The 20,827-nt window shown below is 36.6% G+C and overlaps 1 protein-coding gene across 1 annotated transcript in view; it reads right to left on the bottom strand.

Annotated features, from left to right (window-relative positions):
• LOC115224541 (axonemal dynein light chain domain-containing protein 1-like) overlaps nt 1-20,827 on the bottom strand; it is a 138,465-nt gene that overhangs the window by 22,800 nt on the left and 94,838 nt on the right. Inside the window, exons 21-23 of the mRNA XM_029795454.2 lie at nt 8,156-8,218; nt 5,638-5,710; nt 4,459-4,662 (exon numbers count right to left, since the gene is read on the bottom strand). Coding sequence (XP_029651314.2) covers nt 4,459-4,662; nt 5,638-5,710; nt 8,156-8,218 — 340 coding nt within the window. The remainder of the gene's footprint in view (nt 1-4,458; nt 4,663-5,637; nt 5,711-8,155; nt 8,219-20,827) is intronic.

Raw genomic sequence — 20,827 nt, 5'->3', positions numbered from 1 at the left:
ATACCAACTACGGACACTTACATTAAGGAATTAGTTACATTGACACCAATACTTGACTGGTACTTATTTTATAAATCCCCAAAAGATGTTCATCTTATTTATTTAACTAGAATACATTAGAAAATGATATATATATCTGCACACACAGACAAACAAGTCTTTAAACTTGACTAAAAAAAAAGAATACACATTAATAGAGACATTCACAAAAATCACTCAGCCATGAATACTCAAGCATGCTATCAATTATAACAATGAGTGTTCCAGTTGATCCAATCAATGGAACAGCCTGTTCATGAAATTAATGTGCAAGTGGAAGAGCACGCATGGGCACATGTAACCTTAACGTAGTTTACAGGGAGATTCAGCCTGACACAGGATGTGACAAGGCTAGCCCTTAGAAATACAGGTAGAACTCATTTTTGTCTGCTGAGTGAATTGGGGCAATGTGAAATAAAGTGTCTTGCTCAAGAATACAACGTGCCACCAGGAATCAAACTCACGACCTTATAATTATGAGCCAAATACCTTAACCACTTACTCATGCACCTTCACTTCATGAATTCTAACACAATGCAAAACACAATCAAATTTTTTTTATAAACCCATACCTCCTTCTAATAAAAGAAACAGATTCAACAAAGAAACAAATCAATAGCTTTAATTAGATTAATAGATCTTCTAAAACACCCTTTGATCAAAGTTGACCATGTAAGATAATCAACAGTGTATGAGCAGAAACTAAGCACAGTTCATCATTTCTCCATTTCTGTGTTTTAGTTTTGCATCCCATTTGTGAAACTTATAGATATATTAGTAAATAGGAAATTACTTTGACTGATATTACCTTCACTGTGAACATATTTATGAAATATAAAAATGTTTAATGCCATAACAGCATTATAAGAAACTAACATTATTATAGTAGCTTTTAAATACTTCATTAGACATGTTAGTTTGGACATTAGATATGATTGACTTATGGATATACAATCCACATTATTAGGAAATTTGACTGGATATTTGATAAAATTTGAATTGCATCTGTAATATGTACACCAATTAAGATTTTAAGTCTAGGGTAAGTTCATATTAAACACAAATAAGTACAGTATAAATATTCATACCATTATACACATATTAAGTGAAGACACATAGCCTAGTGGTTAAGATGTTGCAATCATGATTGCAAGATCATGGTTTCAATCCCTAGATTGGGCGGTACATAGTGTTCTTGAGAAAAGCACTTCATCTCACATTGCATTGCAATCACTTTGATGTCTGATGTATGGTACACCATGCACCTGCTCAAGCAATGTCAATTTGATGGAGGGAGTGAGCCCTATAAACAAATGATTTGTGCAGGTTGTTTGGCAAAAGCTGAACACTCATATGTCATCTTCGATGGGAAAGTCCATTATACACTTTAACTCTTTTAAGTCTTTTAATTGTTTCAGTCATTTCACTGAGGCCATGCTGAAGCACCGCCTTTAGTCTAACAATTCTACCCCACGACTTATTCTTTGGAAGCCTAGTACTTATTCTATCAGTCTCTTTTGCCGAACCACTAAGTTACGTGGATGTAAACACACCAGCATCGGTTGTCAAGCAATGTTGGGGGGATAAACATACACACATATACATATATACATATACACATATATACATATACACATACGTATACATATATACAACGGGCTTCTTTCAGTTTCCATCTACCAAATCCACTTACAAGGCTTTGGTTGGCCCGAGGCTATAGTAGAAGACACTTGCCCAAAGTGCCATGGAGTGGGACTGAACCCAGGACCATGTGGTTGTTGAGCAAGCTACTTACCACACAGCCACTCCTGCAGCTATTAATATTGTAATTACTTTCCATCACCATCATTATCCTCATTGTTAAGGTTGCAAACTAGCAGAATCATTAGTCTGTTGGACAAAGTGTTTAGTGGCATTTCTTCCGGTTCTTTACATTTTGAGTTCAAATTCTGTCAAGGTCAACTTTGCCTTTCATCCTTTCAGATTCGATAAAAAAAAGTACCAGTTGAGTACTGAGGTCAGTGTAATCAACTACACCTCTCTCTTCCAATAACTAGCCTTGTGTCAAAATTTGAAACCATTGTTGTTGTTGTTGTTATTGAGTGAGAGAGCAGTGCATGCCATCAAAGCGACGCTGGGATAAAATATACGAAGCCCAGTATACCCATCATGACCATCCGTCTAATAAGGGTACACCAAACACATGCATCACAACCATATGTGCACGACATGGTGATCTCATATCAAGATTAACAGTGCATGACCTTGCAGGAGGGGCCCAGTTAGAATTTTCTTCTGGTCGAGTAGCACATCCCACTCAAAAGGTCCCTGAATAAGGGTTGCTTAAGTATGTTGAACGAAACACCCATGTTTCCAGAGGTGAATTATCCAAACCCCAAAGAATTCCTCTCAATACATGGATATGATGCTCTCCATCTACTTTTGCTCGTGATCAGAGATGCACATATCATCAGCCACTAAGGGACATGCTCAACTGATTAAGATCACACAAGTGACAAGCAAATCTGTGGTACTGAGCAGAATATTTGCTGTAGCTCATCTTTTATACCAAGACAAAACAATGTACACTTCCAATCAATTAAGATCAGAAGCCATGAGAGCCACTGTCTGGTACTGCATCTATTATTATTATTATTATTATTATTATTATTATTATTATTATTATCATCATCATCTTCCTAATTATTATTATTATTATTATTATTATTATTATTATTATATTATTATTATTATCACTGTCATTGTCATATACATACGTGTGTGTGTGTGCATAGATATTTGTGTATCATACTTAATACAAATATATTACACAAAGCCCAATTTCCTACTGTATTCATCCAGACATAGTATTTATTATTTGTGCACTGTGTTAAATAACACAAATATATCAGGAGCAGGTGAAAATTATCCAGTATTTCTGCCCATTTTGGGACTAAAATAGCCATCTGTGTATCATACTTACTGTAAATACATTAGAAGACGCCAAATTAACTATATTTCTTTGGAGATAGTATCTCTTATGAATGTGTTGTGTATAAAAACACAAATATATCAGTAGCTGTGGGAATGAGAGTGCATGTGGAGTAAGTCCAAGAATGGAGACAATGATATTTCATTTACCTTCATTGTTCTCAGCCATGTCTATATACATGATGTTTTATCTGTCATCTGTATGTTGTTGTAAAAACTAACACTTCCTTTTTCCAAGCTGAGATTCGAAACCGAATCTAAGGATTCTCCCTCATCTGATCCACCACTGGCCATACAGGTGTGAAAGAAATTTCTTTGTTGAGTCAAGTACATCAACATCAAAATAAAAATCAAATGGAAATTGTAGTTGTGATACCTGTGCTGGTGGTACGTAAAAAGCACCATCCGAATGTGGCCGATGCCAGCGCCACCTTGACTGGCTTCCGTGCCATTGGCATGTAAAAGGCACCAACTGATCATGGCCGTTGCCAGCCTCCCCTGGCACATAAAAAGCACATAAATGGCTGGCATTAGGAAGGGCATCTAGCTGTAGAAACACTGCCAAATCAGACTGGAGCCTGGTGCAGCCTCCTGGCTTCCCAGACCCTAGTTAAACCGTCCAACCCATGCTAGCATGGAAAACGGACGTTAAACAATGGTGATGATAATGATGATGGTGATGATGATGATGATGATGATGATGATGTCAAAAAGTGATGGATGGTTTTTCCCTGCGGCCTATGGCTGCAGCCATGTCATTTAGAGTTTAAGTGGACAGGCGCCGACCTACATAGGTAGGAATTTCTCCTGTGGTATGTCTGTCCTTCTGGCTGTCATGGCCATTATAAATGCAGCAATCCATCAAGGGACAGCAGGGAAAGAGAGATAGCCAAAAGCGAGACAGCCAGCAAGTAAATTTGCCAGCTAAGCAGGCAACACAGAGACAGATATTCAGCAAGAAAGACCCAACACAGTAGCAGATGCAGAACATAAACAGACACCACTGACTGACCAACGCACACACAGACACGAAACATGTCCGATTCTACCCTATCATATCGACACAGTATTTTCCCTGTTAATTTATTCTTCACCAGCTCAAAGTAAGTTAGTAATGTGATGTAGTGAAATATTTGATATATACAACAAGTAAATGCAAGTGTCATTTAAATATATTATTTAAACTACAATCCACTGTTTTCCTATTGTTTTACTTTGACATCATCCACATGCCTATTTCATCTGCTACCTTTCCTACTACATTGTTGAAACAATTCTAAACCATGGAATAAATGCTATACTTAGGGCTCTATCTACAGCTATTTCTAGATGTTAAAGTCACAAAATTTTGATCAAGCAATGAAACTTAACTATGGCTTCTATAACTGCATGGCTAAAATAATTAAAACACTTTAATCAAATAATTACCTGCGTTTTCCCGTCATCTTTTCTGAGCAAATATAATTTCTCTAAGAATTCTGATATTGAAGGTGAAGGTTTCTTAGTATCTTCAGCAAATGACTTTTCTACTTTATTCTGTTTTTCAATGTTAGGAAATGTAACAGTTAGTGGCTCTTTGAGAATGTCAGAAAGTAATAATTTAGCTGAGTATATCCATTTGTCACAGTCCAGCTAAAAAATAGATCATATATAACATAAAAATATCAATAAAAGAAGCTCTAATATTTCACTATATTCCATACTATACTATCTATTTAACCATAACCTATACTATATCACTAACAGCATTTAGAGAAACTCTTTTTGAGATATTATATTTAAGAAAATCAAAGATCATATTTTCTTCAGATAAAATTCAACATCAGAATAATTTCTGAAAATACAGTTTTAAATATCTTGTGAAAATGAGAAACATAAGCAATATCCACATGTTTATGTAAAATAACTTATAGATATAGGAAAGTGTAAAAGCTTGTCGTAAAGACAAGGAATTGACAGTTATTAGGTGGCAAATTTGCAGAATTATAAGAGCATCAAATAGAATGCCTTGCACATTTGTTCCAACTTTCCAAGTTCAAATCACACTCAAGTCAACTGTACCTTTTTCCCTTCAGGGTCTATAAAAAAGTATCAACTTAAGGCAATTGATTGTAGGAGCTGTAAGAATATCAAGTCCAGTGCTTTGCTGCATCATTCTAGATTTTTGCACCCTGAGTTTTATTTCCCCACAAGGGATGGGAGACTTCATACTTAATCTGAGGCTCAATTGAATACCACTACATGGTATCCATCCATCCGTCCGTCCGTCCATTCGTCCGTCCGTCCGTCCGTCCGTCCGTCCGTCTGTTCGTCCATCCATTCGTCCGTCCGTCCGTCCGTCCATCCATCCATCCATCCATCCATCCATCCATCCATGTATGTATGTATGTATGTATGTATGTATGTATGTATGTATCTATATGCATGTGTATTTTTCTGCATGCATATATGTTTGCCTTCAGTGCCAAAAGGTAATGCTGCCAAAAAAACCATGGCCAAAACAGGTTCAAATTCCAGTCAGCCATGCCCACTAATCTTATTTTATCTTGGATCGTCCTTCTAGTAACAAATATTTAATGTTTTACTCAGGAAATTTCTTCCTCTTACCTTCATCTGCTCTGTTTCAAAACCATCATCAGTTTCATCCATGGAAAGTTGCCTTGTCAAATTCCCATATAGTCTATAATTTTCAAGATTAATACTTAGCATTGATCCTAATGTGAACAATAGTTTACATACTTCTTTTGGCCAAAGATTTCTGGGGTAAATTATAATTAAAAGTAAACATAGGCGCAGGAGTGGCTGTGTGGTAAGTAGCTTGTTTACCAACCACATGGTTCTGGGTTCAGTCCCACCACGTGGAACCTTGGGCAAGTGTCTTCTACTATAGCCTCGGGCCGACCAAAGCCTTGTGAGTGGATTTGGTAGACGGAAACTGAAAGAAGCCCGTTGTATATATGTATATATATATGTTTATGTGTCTGTGTTTGTCCCCCTAGCATTAATTAGCAGTTCAGCAAAAGAGACTGATAGAATAAGTACTGGGCTTACAAAAGAATAAGTCCCGGGGTCGAGTTGCTTGACTAAAGGCGGTGCTCCAGCATGGCCGCAGTCAAATGACTGAAACAAGTAAAAGAGTAAAAGAGAGAGTATGCATTAAGAAAAGCCTTCACAATCTAAAACTTTTTAGCCATAAACAAAATTATTACTAAAAACAAGACATTAGTAAAATATTTACCAAAATTATCTGGAAAGTTAATTTCCATGTTTCAACCAAGCATTTTTGTCACAAATTGTATCCTTTATCATTATCTTTTACTTATTTCAGTCATTAGACTGTTGCCATACTACAACAAGGGTCGGGTCAAACAAAATGACCCCAGTACTTGCAAAATTCCAGTTTCCTTTGGGTACCCCTTGTATATATAATTGTCACTAAATGTGACTAAGGCTTTAAAAACATCGACATTGCAAGAAATAAGAGCTAAAATGCTCCAATGCTGCCATCAAAGTACATAACTGTACACATATATATATACTAACAGGGAGTGTAATCATCCAAAAACACATTAGTGATTTGCTAAATCACCCATAGATTTCTATGATGAAAACATATATACTGATAGAGAATTAAGTCTGGTAACTGCCAGAGTTGAGCCAGTCCTTACTGATAAGGAAACAGAAATTGCCAAAACTGACTATAAGGAGTATAAGGATTTCTTGAAAGGTGTTTTTGGACGATTACAGTTCCAATCAGTATATATGTATACAATTATGTGCTTTGACTACAACATTAAAGTATTTTAGCTCTTATTTCTAGCAATGTAAGTGTTTCTAACACCTTAGTCACATTTAGTGATTTTGGCTGTATTCCCTAAAGTTTTACCTTATTTTCTCACAACTGAGAAACAAATTTTAATTATTAAATTCAGTTTTTTGTTTTGCTATCCATTCCACTTATCCATTCCATACACAGAATAAACTATTCACTACATCATTTTTAACTGAATGTCTAAAGCTTTCCATGTATATCTGTAATCATATTTCCTTATCTTAAAAAGGTGATTATTTTTTAAACTTACCTTTAAAGGCCTTTTGTTCTCATCTTTAATAAACTCACATAACATTCAGCTAACATTTAACTGTTTCTAATGTAATCCATTTTCTGTAAACCAGCTCTAAATACTTAGAAAGTTATCAGTACAGACCACTGGACATAAACTTTTCATTAAATGACACAGAGCAACCGTATATGGGCTCAGAAGAGATGGATTGAGACAAGTGCCCCGAGTGGAGGACAAGAGATATTTGAGCAACAACTAGTAGTTGGCAGTGTTTGGAGTAATAACAAAAGATCTTTAAAAAATGGGAAGAGTGATGTTGAAGCAGCATGACTGGAAACTTTCACTATTATTGATTATATGATCAAAGGAACCAAAATGAGAAACAAAACAATATATATATATAGAGAGGTGCAATGGCCCAGTGGTTAGGGCAATGGACTCACAGTCGTGGGATAATGGTTTCAATTCCCAAACCGGGCATTGTGAGTGTTTATTGAGTGAAAACACCTAAAGCTGCACGAGGCACCGGCAGGGGGGGGGGCGATCCCTGCTGTACTGATTCACTGCAACTTTCTTCTGTTGGCCTGCTCGCTTAGCCAGTGGGGTGGTGTCATTTGAAGGCTAAAACAATGCGAAGCACATTGTGACCAGCGATGCGTAGCAACATCTGATAGCCTGGTGGGTCACATGATCACATGGTCACGTGATATATATATATATATATATATATATGTGTGTGTGTGTGTGTGTGTGTGTGTGTGTGTGTGTGGTGTGTGTGTATATATAAAATATATACAATTATAAGCACATCATCATATAACGTACTTTTTTCCATGCTGGCATAGGTTATATAATATATATACATATACACGTGTGTGTGTGTATGTATGTATGCATATGTATGTATGTATGTGTGTGTATATATATATATATACACACACACACATACAACTATCAAAAACACCTGTTTACGTTTTACTTTTGTAATATAACAAAACTATACAGAGTTATGTAAAGAATAATTTACAAACAAATTTGGGATAATATAAAAAGTAACTTACTTCAAAGAATGGGGAGCATCTCTTGGAAAGTCCTTTGATATTTCACGTATGTCAGTTATATCTCTAATGTATTCGGGGGAAAACGAAGAAAAACAAGAAAAGTAAGTGAGATGTTTTTGAGTAGGGATCAATGGTTTTATGATAACATAAAAGTTGAGTAAAAGTAAAGTTTATAAAGCAAGGAGCTAAAAATAAAAGTGGGAGACATTGATACAGTAGCAATATAGTTAGATATGTTGGGGTCTGGCTTGACTCTGCCTGAGATTTGAAACCAAAATCTACCAGCTTACTGCTTGTCAAAATGAGCAGAAAATCCTCCACACTAGACAATTGATGAGGAAACACTCCACCCACTAGGACCTGTACTGGTTCTTTTGCCAGTTCTTGTGTGGTTTTGTGTGGATCTTTCTCAATGACAGTTTTTAATTGACTTCTTCGATGACAGATGGATGTCCAATATACTCATGATCTTCAAGGCTCAGGTCTCCACTGTAAAATTGTTTAAACCACTTTTGAACTGATCACTCACTGGTCATTTCCTCACCAAATGTTTTGTTGATATTGCAAGCAATTTCAGCTGCTGTACATCCTTTTTTGAAGTTGAATAGCAAAATTGCTCAAATATCATACTTTGACAGTTCCATTTCAGATAACTGTAACAACAGTGAAAAAAATATCAATGTTAATTTATTGATGCATTTGGGCAAGTCTATGTCTGTATTATCAGACAATTGCAAAAGAATATTTAAAAAAATTCAAAAATCTGGTACAAATTCTTCATGGTTTGAAACATTGCTTACTTTTTACTCAACCCAGTTAGCTCAAAAGTTAGCAAAACAAATAATTAAGTTGATACTTGAAAAAACATAGGAAGAATCTCTCCCAAAGCTCTCAAGTTAGAAAACAGAAATAGAAAACCACAATATAGGTACATCAGTTCAGTCCTTTTTTAATGTTGATGCTTCCAGGCTCACAAGGAGCAGATAGCAAGAAATAGAAAAGCAATGTCACACGTAAGTCCTATAAAAAGCTGGCACAAGGGAATTGAACAGCAACATCAACTATGTCTTAGTGCTGGTGTTGTCAAACATTCCATGACTAGACACTAGTCTACTGAGGAAAAGTAAACAAAGGTCTATGAATTGCAAACAAAAGAGATCGTCTTTTGCAATGTTCTCTTCAGAATAACCATGAAAATACCCTTCAATCAAATAGACAATTATATCAGCTGAATTTTCAGAACATGTTAGATCTAACAGTACCTTGGAGGCGAAATAATAAAACGCTTCAGAAGGAATCTTAAGAAGCTGATAAAATAAATTCAAAGATGTGGATATATATTTTAACAGAAAAGAAAATATTTTCTTTTACTTGTTTCAATCATTTTTTTCTTTTTGTGGTCATGCTGGGGCACCACCTTCAAGGGTTTTAGTTGAACAAATCAACCCCAGGGCTTATATTTTAAAGTTTGATGCTTATTCTATCAGTCTCTTTTACTGAACTGGGGGATGTAAACACACCAACATCAGCACTGAAGTGTAGTTGATGTTGCTATTCAATTCCCTTGCGCTTGCTCTTTCTCTTTGTGCGTGTGTGTGTGTACATGTGTGCCTGCTTGCATGTGTGCGTGCATGTGTGGAAGCCTGAATAGAGTGTCTTATGTGTGACGTTGCTCTTCTATTTATATCCGTGATAAAAATAAATTATAAGAACGTTGACATTGACATGCATTTCTGCTTACAGTTATCAAATGTCTTGATGCACAGATTAATATTAAGTTCTGTCACTCAGTCAACACAACCAAATATTTTGTTCGAGTATATCAGCAAACAACCTGTGTGGTTAGACGTTTGCTTCTCAACCACATGGTCCCAGGTTCAGTTCCACTGTGTTACACTTTGGGTAAGTGTCTTCAACTATAACCTTGGGCCGACCAAAGCCTTGTGAGTGGATTTGGTAGATAGGAACTGAAACAAGCTCATCATATATATATATGTATATATCAATGTGTGTGTGTCTTTGTGTCAGTGTATGTCCCCCACTACTGCTTGACAACCAGTGTTGGTGTGTTTACATCCCCAATTCAGCAAAAGAGACTGATGGAGTAAGTATCAAGCTTTAAAAAAACAAGTCCTGGGGTTGATTTGTTTGACTAAAACCTTCAAGGTGGTGCTCCAGCATGGCCACAATTAAAATAACTGAAACAAGTAGAAGGAAAGATAAAAGATGAAGAGTTCCAATTAGTAGTGAAGGTATTAACTGTAATGAAGCATGCTGATGCATTTTAAAATTTCCAATTGACATCTTGCCATCCACCAAGAACATGTTTACTTGGAAAATGAACAGAACCTACTTTACTAAAAGAATGGTTTAGAACACACATTCACTATCAGAAATACAACTTTGTATTCTTCAACTTTTAGCCAAGAAGATACCTTTGGATATACAATATTTTATTTTGAAGCTTCACCTCTATAAAGCTTGAGTAAAAACAAATAGAGTTGGAGAAAATTAAATGGCTCTGTAAATGGCCATCTTGACATTTTTAAATATGAAATCTTCATAAGTGCCTACTCTATTTGTCCAGTCCTGTAGATGTTTTTGACATCATATTTGTTTCATGATGTTACAGGCTTAACATCCTTCAGGGATTTGCAAAAGAAAAAAAAAATTCCAGAACATCTGTGCACCATATACAGAAAGAAATATTTCAAGCAAAGGTTTCTTGAAAATTATATATAATGGAAAGATATTAAGATAAAAGCCAACCAATCTCAGAAATCTGATAGCCATTTTGCCATATATATATATTGTGGTACCAGTACCGGTGGCACACAAGAAAACCATCCGAACATGGCCGTAGCCAGTACCACATCGACTGGCCTCTGTGATGTGGGCACATAACAAACACCATCCGATCGTGGCCGTTCGCCAGTCTCATCTGGCACCTGTGTCGGTGGCACATAAAAACACCAACCGAAGACCCGGCAAGACTAGTCAGGCCATAACCCGTGGCCCCTACTTGGGACGTAGTCAGTCCACCTGTGCATACCTTCCTTCCTTCTTGTGACACTTGTGAAGACCTGTGAAGACCTGTTGAGGCAAGTGAAAATCAAATCAAATCAAATCAAAATAGATGAACATCAATGGAATTTGTATCTTTGTGGTACCAGTGCCGGTGGCACACAAGAAAACCATCCGAACGTGGCCGTAGCCAGTACCGCATCGACTGGCCTCTGTGCTGTGGGCACGTAACAAACACCATCCGATCGTGGCCGTTCGCCAGCCTCATCTGGCACCTGTGTCGGTGGCACATAAAAACACCATCCGAAGACCCGGCAAGACTAGTCAGGCCATAACCCGTGGCCCCTACCTGGGACGTAGTCAGTCCACCTGTGCATACCTTCCTTCTTGTGACACTTGTGAAGACCTGTTGAGGCAAGTGAAAATCAAATCAAAACAAATCAAAATAGATGAACATCAATGGAATTTGTATCTTTGTGGTACCAGTGCCGGTGGCACACAAGAAAATCATCCGAACGTGAACGTGGCCGTAGCCAGTACCGCATAGACTGGCCTCCGTGCTTTGGGGACGTAACAAACACCATCCGATCGTGGCCGTCCGCCAGCCTCATCTGGCACCTGTGTCGGTGGCACATAAAAACACCATCCGAGCGTGGCCATCTGCCAGCCTCGTCTGGCACCTGTGTCGGTGGCACATAAAAACACCATCCGAGCGTGGCCGTTCGCCAGCCTCGTCTGGCACCTGTGTCGGTGGCACATAAAATCACCCACTACACTCTCGGAGTGGTTGGCGTTAGGAAGGGCATCCAGCTGTAGAAACACTGCCAGATCTGACTGGCCTGGTGCAGCCTTCGGGCTCCCCAGACCCCAGTTGAACCGTCCAACCCATGCTAGCATGGAAAACGGACGCTAAATGATGATGATGATGATGATGATGATATAAGATCTGATCAAAATGTATAGGACTGTTGCTATGGTGACAGAGCTCAAATATACTGATTGACATTGAATTCTATCTCTAAGTTATGACATTCTCCCTCACATCCATTATTCATGGCAGCGCTTGGAAGTAAAGTGTGTAAAGTTTGGTCATCTCAAATAGAAGATCAGATTTCAGGTGCACAAGATCTCGATTCTTTTAGTCTTCTAAACTTTTACTTGTTCAGTCATTTGACTGCAGCCATGCTGGAGCTACTGCCTTAAAGGGATTTTTAGTCAAAGAAATCAACCCCAGGACTTATTCTTTATAAGCTTAGTACTTATTCAATCAGTCTCTTTTTGCTGAACTGCTAAGTTATGGGGATGTAAACACACTAACATTGGTTGCCAAGCGATGGGGGAGAGGACAAATGCAGACACAAAACTACACACATAAATACACACACACACACACACACACACACACACACACACACACACACACATATATATTCTTTTCTACTCTAGGCAAAAGGCCCAATGTCAACTTTTCCATACTTGCATAGTTAAGGCAAAGGGTAAAGAGCCCCCTGTCAGTCATAAATGACCATGGGATTGCACTTAGAAAGTTACCTTCTGAGGTACAAGTCCAAGCAAGGTTGTTTATGGAAGACCAGCAGCTTCCCCTCTCCACTCCACCAATCTTATCCAAGGGAAAGGGAAAGACTGTTACAGCTTGGCACCAGTCATGTCACAAGTCATTTCTACAGTTGAGTGAACTGAAGCAATGTGAAATAAAATGTCTTGCTCAAGAGGGCAACACACAACTCAGTCCAGCAATCGAACTCGCTATTTCATGATTGTGAGCCCAATGTTCTAACCACAGCACCATGCACCTTCACAGACAAAATGAAGCATATTATCTACAACCAGATGCCCTTCCAGTTGCCAACCCCTTCTTTTCAAGCAAGGTAATATTTTCTGTAGTCTTTCAAACATGAACACTGCAATGGAAGATTGTGAAAATAGGATGTCAGTGTTATTTTCATTTTTACATAATTTAAGTGACTGGCATGGGTGTATATTGCGTGTATATGTTTATATATATATATATATATATATATAAATGCATATATATATATATATATATATATATACACACACAGACACACACACACACATACACTGGCGAAAATAGATTTAAGACCGATGATAAAAGTTCTATTTCTTACAAAATATTTTGTTACTAACACTATACAAATTATTTTTATCTTTTACACCTTATGCAGAATTTATTTCTCTTTTGAATGATGCAAACAATAACTATTTTTTATATAACTTGAAGAATTCTAATGCTAAATTAATAGAAATGTTTCAAATTTACTGGCAAAATTAGTTTAAGACCATGTAATATGTATGCAAATTTGTTTTGCCAAAATGGGTGGTCACACAACTAGCCTAACTGCACTATATAGTGTTATAATTTAACGTTATTATACAATTGATTAATAATGGGAAAACAATGTAGCCTTAGTCCAGTCACAAGAGCAACAGTCATATTACTCCATTCGCAAAAAGTTTCCTTTTCAAATATCAGCAAGCAACTAAAATGCAGTAAAATGGCTTGCATGCAAGCATGGAAGTTATACTTGGAGACAGGTCAATATAAACATTGGCAAAGGACCTGGCGCCCCAAGAAAAACGATGGCACAGTTGGACCATCGAATCCACTGACTTTTGGAAGGCAACCGAATGTTGACAGCCGTTGACATTTGTAAACAATTGTCCAACGAGAATGGTGTTATTTTTACACCACGAACCGTCTGCAACCATTTGAGAGAATTTGGACTACATGGACGAATCGCTTGGAAAAAGCCAATAATATTCAAAAGAAATCAACTCAAACACCTTAATTTCACAAAAAGCCATGCTTAATGGACTGCTGAAGATTGGTGCAGGGTTCTTTGGAGTGACGAGTCATGCTTCTGTATATTTGGATCAGATGGTAAAACATACATCAGACGTCACCCAACCGAGGAATTCCATCCAAAATACATGAAAAAGACAGCACACACGGGGGATAGGAGTGTGATGGTGTAGGTGGCATTTAGTAGCTTTGGTGTTGGCCCTCTAGTTAAAGTTGATGGAAAGCTAAATAGTGTAGGTTATATGAAGCTACTAAAGGATAATGTTGTGCCATATTTGACTCACCAAATGCCTCCGGGGGCTATTTATCAGCAGGACAATAGTCCTGTGCACAAAGCCAAAAAGGTTATGGAATTTTTTGATCACCATAATATTAACATAATCCAATGGCCACCCCAGAGCCCAGACCTGAATCCAATCGAGAACTTGTGGAATTATGTTTCCAGAAAAGTCCAGCTAAAAAACCATCTAATCTAAAACAATTATTCAATTATATCAATGAAATATGGCAAAACATTCCCATAGAATTTTGTAATCACTTAATGAATTCAATGCCAAGGCATTGTTCAGCTGTTATTAAGAATAAAGGCTACGGCACAAAGTACCAATATGTATTTCATTTTTGTTACTCATTTTTGCTACAATCTTAAGCTTTAAATAAAATTATAATGATACAGTCCTAAAATAATTTTGCCGGTAAATTTGTAATGTTTACACTAATTTAGCATTAGAATTCTTCAAGTTGTATAAAAATAGTCATTGTCTGCATCATTCGAAAGAGAAATGAATTCTGATTAAGGTGTGAAAGATGAAAGTAATTTGTATGGTGTTAGTAGCAAAATATTTTGTAAGAAATAGAACTTTTATCATCGGTCTTAAATTTATTTTCACCAGTGTATACGTACACATACACACACATATACATGCAAATGCAACAAGCATCTGAGACATTTCTCTCCACTAAATTTGACCCAGAAAGAATGATTAACCCAGAGCTATGACAAAAAGCTATGGGGCCATATAGTGAAATTGAACCTGGGCTGCATGGTTACAAAGTGAACTTCTCAACTACACACCCATGCCTATGCCCACATTTCAGATATATTTATTCCTTGTAAGCATATCACATGTAAAATAAAAGAAAAGAAAAAGAAATAAGAAAACAGGAAAAACTAGTCAACTAATAAAATGCCATATTAATCAACCATTCAAAGTGAAAACAAACGCATTAGTTCTACCATTCTTTCTAATATTTTAGACTGATTTACTGCTCTACAATTCCCAATGGTTTTAATTAAATTAGTTTTTATAAGGAGTTTTATGAATTAATTTCCTTTTCATATTGGGTGTAAATTACACAAACAAATAAGCAAAAGAGATGTAGAACACACATGCTCTCAAATGTTCCCCCATTCCATTCACCCACCAATACTAATCTACTCACATGCACATAATGGTATAATACACACATATAACATATACATATATAACATGCATACACATTATCCAGCAGTTTTTAGAAGCATAAAAATATGAATAAGCAGATATGTTTGAATGTGTGTGTGTGTGTGTCTGTGTGTGTGTGTGTGTGTGTGTGTGTGTGTGTGTACAGGGTGTGATGGGTAAATTGTCACCATTTTATATTTTTAATTTCACATATTCACATTGTTTATTTTTGATTTTTCTTGACTAAACAGTATAGTAGGGCCAGTTGGGCAAACAGCACCATGACACAATTCACTCTGCCAGAAATTTGGAAATGACATGCTGTGCTGCTTGGTATTTGCAACAGAAGCTCCAACACAAATATCTCAGAGTGTTTGGGGTATCAATCTGGGGACAGTGCAATCTGAGGACATGTACCGAGAGTGATAAAAATCAAACATCCAGTCAAAATCATGGCGTTTGGAGTGATCACTAGTGATGGCGATGTTATGTCTCTATTTATCTTCCCACACGGCCTCAGACTCACAGAGGCCTACATCAAGTGCCTAGAGGGGCTAGTGCTATCCTCCGTCGAGAGGGTGGCTACTGGAAGATCCTGTGTCTGGCAACAGGACTCTGCACCATGCCACACAAGCAAGAGAACCCAGTCATGGCTGTCAGATAATTTCTGCAACCACACACACACACACACATACACAAGCATACTCATGAGAGGGTGCATATGTATATCATCCTCATCATCAAATGTATGTATATGTGTGCTTGTGATAGTATGTACATATGTATATGTGTGTGTATGTATATATATATATACACACACACATACATGCATACATGCTTACATGCATACATATACATGCATATATATGTATATGTATATATATATGTATATATGTCAAAGCTGACAGGAAGCGTTCGATGCTTCCTAGGGCTAAACAGCAGTGGTGTAATTCCCATATGGGACTGTCACGTTAAGTTGACAGTATACAACCACTCTTTCTCTCTCTCTATATATATATATATATATATATATATATATAATAACAATTTAATAAATAAAACATATGCATACATACATATATATATGTACATACCTACATCTATATGTATATATAGATGCATATATGAGTACAGGACACCACAAATAAACGTATATATATATGTGTGTGTGTGTGTGTGTGTGTGTGTGTGTGTGTGTGTGTGTGTGTGTGTGTGTGTGTGTGTGTGTGTGTGTGTGTGTGTATGTATGTATGTGTATATATATAAAAAAATTCTATAATTATAAGCATAATTATAATTAGAGTTCAGCAAAAATTGCTTCACCACAGACCGAAATTTAGAAATAGCAGTTAAATACTATTCCACTACCATAAGATTTTGCTGAACCCTAACTATAATTATGCTTATAATTATAGAATTTTTTGTATAAGGTTACTGATAATGGTTCTTTTAACATACCGAACTTCTTGGTAAAATTATTAATTAGTAATTGATTAATTAATTTTCATCATCATCATCATCACCATCATCACCATCACCGCCACCACCACCACCACCACCACAACCACCACCACCACCATCATCATCATCATCATCATCATCATTATTATTATGTTTCATATTTAGATTCTTTTATTAAATTCATTCAGTTGTTAAACATAAATAAATCTTGGAATTAGATGGTTTTGAATAACTGTCAGGGGACTTTTGGCACACCCTGTATATATCCATCTATCTATATATATATCTACTATATATACATATGTATATATAATATATATATATATATTATATATAGGCACGTAAAAGCACCATCCGTTCGTGTCCGTTGCCAGCCTCGCCTGGCCCCCATGCCGGTGACACGTAAAAGCACCATCCGTTTCATGGCCGTTTGCCAGCTCTGTCTGGCCCCGTGTTGGTGGCACGTAAAAGCACCATTCCGTTCGTGTCCGTTGCCAGCAGCCTCGCCTGGCCCCGTGCCGGTGACACGTAAAAACACCATCCGTTCGTGGCCGTTTGCCAGCTCTGTCTGGCACCTGTGCGAGTGGCATGTAAAAAGCATCCACTACACTCAAGGAGTGGTTGGCGTTAGGAAGGCATCCAGCCGTAGAAACACTGCCAGATCTGACTGGGCCTGATGAAGCCTTCCAGCTTCACAGATCCCAGTTGAACCGTCCAACCCATGCTAGCATGGAGAACGGACGCTAAATGATGATGATGATGATGATGATATATATATATATATATATATATATATATATATATATATATATATATATATATATATATATATATATATAAGTTCAAATAAAGGTTACAAACCTCATTAAGGGATAATAAAATCCAATGAAATACTGGTTTATTCATATTACAAGAAGTGTTCAACTGTAAGGTAACTGGATAATCCAGGGTTTATATATCTTTATAAGAAAATAATAAAATAGAGAGATAATTAAATTAATAATTATTTATCAGTTATAATATAGGACATCTCTTACAGCACTTTTGATCCAAGGTTTTAGAAATTTATCAGTATAATCAAAAATATTTTAAAGCTGAATCTCATCTGTCAGAGATATATCCTATTCTATAATTAATAAATAATTATTAATTTAATTATCACTTTTTCTTATACACACACACACACAACATGGGCTTCTTTCATTTTCTTTCTACCAAATCTACTCATACGTTTTTGATCAGCCTAAGTCTATAGTATAAGGCACTTGTCTAAGCTGTCACTCAGTGGGACTGAACCCGGGACCATACAGTTGGAAAGCAAGCTTCTTACCACACATCCATGCCTGTACCTTTCTTTTCTATAAAAGTAAGGCAGTGAGCTGGCAGAATTGTTAGCAAGCAGTACAAAATGCTTAGTGGTATGTCGTCTGTCATTACATTCTAAGTTCAAATTCTGACATGGTTGACTTTATCTTTCATCGTTTCAAGGTCGATAAAATAAGTACCAGTGCAACTGATGGCAGTGGATGAGGGAAGTCCATATAATTGAATTACTCCTTCCCCAGAACTGCTGGCCTAGAGCCAAAATTTGTAACTAATACTTCTTTTTAAATGAGAATTGTTGATAACTTTTTACTGGATATTGAAAAATGGTTTACAGGGAAAAGTTATATGTCACACATGACATATAAACAAATAATTCTAGTCTATCATCACTCACAGTTCATTTGTCCTTATAATGTTTTGAAGGAAGTTAATTACTTATTTGCAGTATAGGATTCTTTACTTAATAATTAATTTATTTTAATAATTGATTTCAGAAGAATTGTGCTGTTAATTTGCAATGACAAGAGTTAGAAAATATACATGAGTATTCCCATATTGCTTGTGTATGTAAATTGTATGTTTGCATATATGCTTCCCCTTCACCCTCATCTACTTTGCTTCTACCCTTATACCATCTCCTACATTCTCTTTCCTTATATAATCAGTCATCACAATGGTACTTCTATTTGTGGTGGTGGGGTTTTGACATATTGCACTCACCTACCTTCCTGTTTCTCTATCTTGTACCTACATACTTTAATCTGTAACCTTAACTATAAGTTTTTTAATGGTTGTTTGAGGGATGCATAAATACTATCTTGTCCAACTTTCTAACCTTCCTTCATTCCACTTGCCTTCTTGGTTTTTCACCCTCTCATGCCATCTTTCTTTTTAGGTTATCCTTCAAATTCTGTTAGTTTTTTTTTTTTTTGTAGGGGGCAGTCCTCTTTTACTCACTCTCAGATGAAGGGCCAGAGTGGTGAAATTATTAAAAAATTTTAGTCTTCTGAGATTTATTTGATTGATTTTTACCAATATAGATAATCACCAGATTCTTTGGATTCAAAATTTTTGTCCATTTAATAACATATATTTAGACCCTCATAATGAAGTGATATTTTGTAACTGATATAGGAAATTTATTATATGGAACTGATGATTAAAATTTTGGTAGGCTAGTAAAACTAACTGTTAAAATTTTGGTAGCTCAGCAAAGTAGTTATTAAAATTCAAAACAGTTCATCTGTGTATACGTGTGTATACGTGTGTGTGTGTGTATGTGTGTGTGCGTGCGTGTGTGCATGTGTGTATGAGAAAGAGAGAGAGAGTGTATGTATGTAATATATGCTGAGTATCTGGATGTTTGAGAACAAAACAAAATACAAAGCAAAACAAAACACCAAGCAGAAGTAAAGCATACTTTTAAGAAAACTGACTCCATTTTTGACCAAATACACCAAAGAAAAGCCATGCAATAGAACTTACTTCTGTCTCAGTGATGGCTCTGGTACAACCATAAAAGCAACTGCATGCCAGGATCAATAAAGTGGACCTTACCCATGTTACAACACAAGCCAATTACAGTCCTTGTGGTACTATGGAGCTGCTGTTTCACTCCCAATCCCTAAATGCACACACACACACACACACACAACAGTAATATTGATGCAGATATTCAGGAAGCTCAAATCAGGAGAGTTATGAGGCTAAATGATGTTAGGGGTAACATGATTGTATCATTCTTGCTGGTCTAGCTGGATATAAACCGCTCCTTCCTCTTGGGAATATCACACTTAAGTAATGCTAAATAAGAAAAAAATTTGAGAAAGAGACCTGCCACCACTGAAACAAACTAAAATGGTCAGGTAATAAGAGGAGTGGCTGTGTGGTAGGTAGCTTGCTTACGAACCACATGGTTTTGGGTTCAGTCCCACTTCGTGGCACCTTGGGCAAGTGTCTTCTACAATAGCCTTGGGCCGACCAAAGCCTTGTGAGTGGATTTGGTAGATGGAAACTGAAAGAAGCCCGTCGTATATACGTATATATATATATATATATATATATATATATATGTTTGTGTATCTGTGTTTGTCCCTCCAACATCGCTTGACAACCGATGCTGGTGTGTTTATGTCCTCGTAACTTAGCGGTTCGGCAAAAGAGACCAATACAATAAGTACTAGGCTTACAAAGAATAAGTCCTGGGGTCAATTTGCTCGACTAAAGGTGGTGCTCCAGCATGGCCACAGTCAAATGACTGAAACAAGTGAAAGAGTAAAAGAGTAAAGAGTAATAAACTAGTATTGATATATTTTATGCAGGGAATCTTAAATAAACTAGAAATACATATGTGGTGATTATTTATTTCTAGTTAACCTTTTTTAAGGCTCCCTTAAAAAAGTTAACTAGAATTGACTGTAATATTATTATTCCATTTTTCAAATAAAAATGGTAAAGAACTCCAGATATATTTTAGTTTTATTCTGAGCTCTTCAACAAAGCATTGACTCCATAAATTTTCTGAAGAAGGAATGATGGGAACCTTAAGGCTATATAATTTTAGCATGTGAA

This window comes from Octopus sinensis, linkage group LG2 (assembly GCF_006345805.1).
Source record: "Octopus sinensis linkage group LG2, ASM634580v1, whole genome shotgun sequence".
Taxonomy (NCBI): Eukaryota; Metazoa; Mollusca; class Cephalopoda; order Octopoda; family Octopodidae; genus Octopus; species Octopus sinensis.
This window is presented reverse-complemented; position numbering and strand designations above follow the sequence as displayed.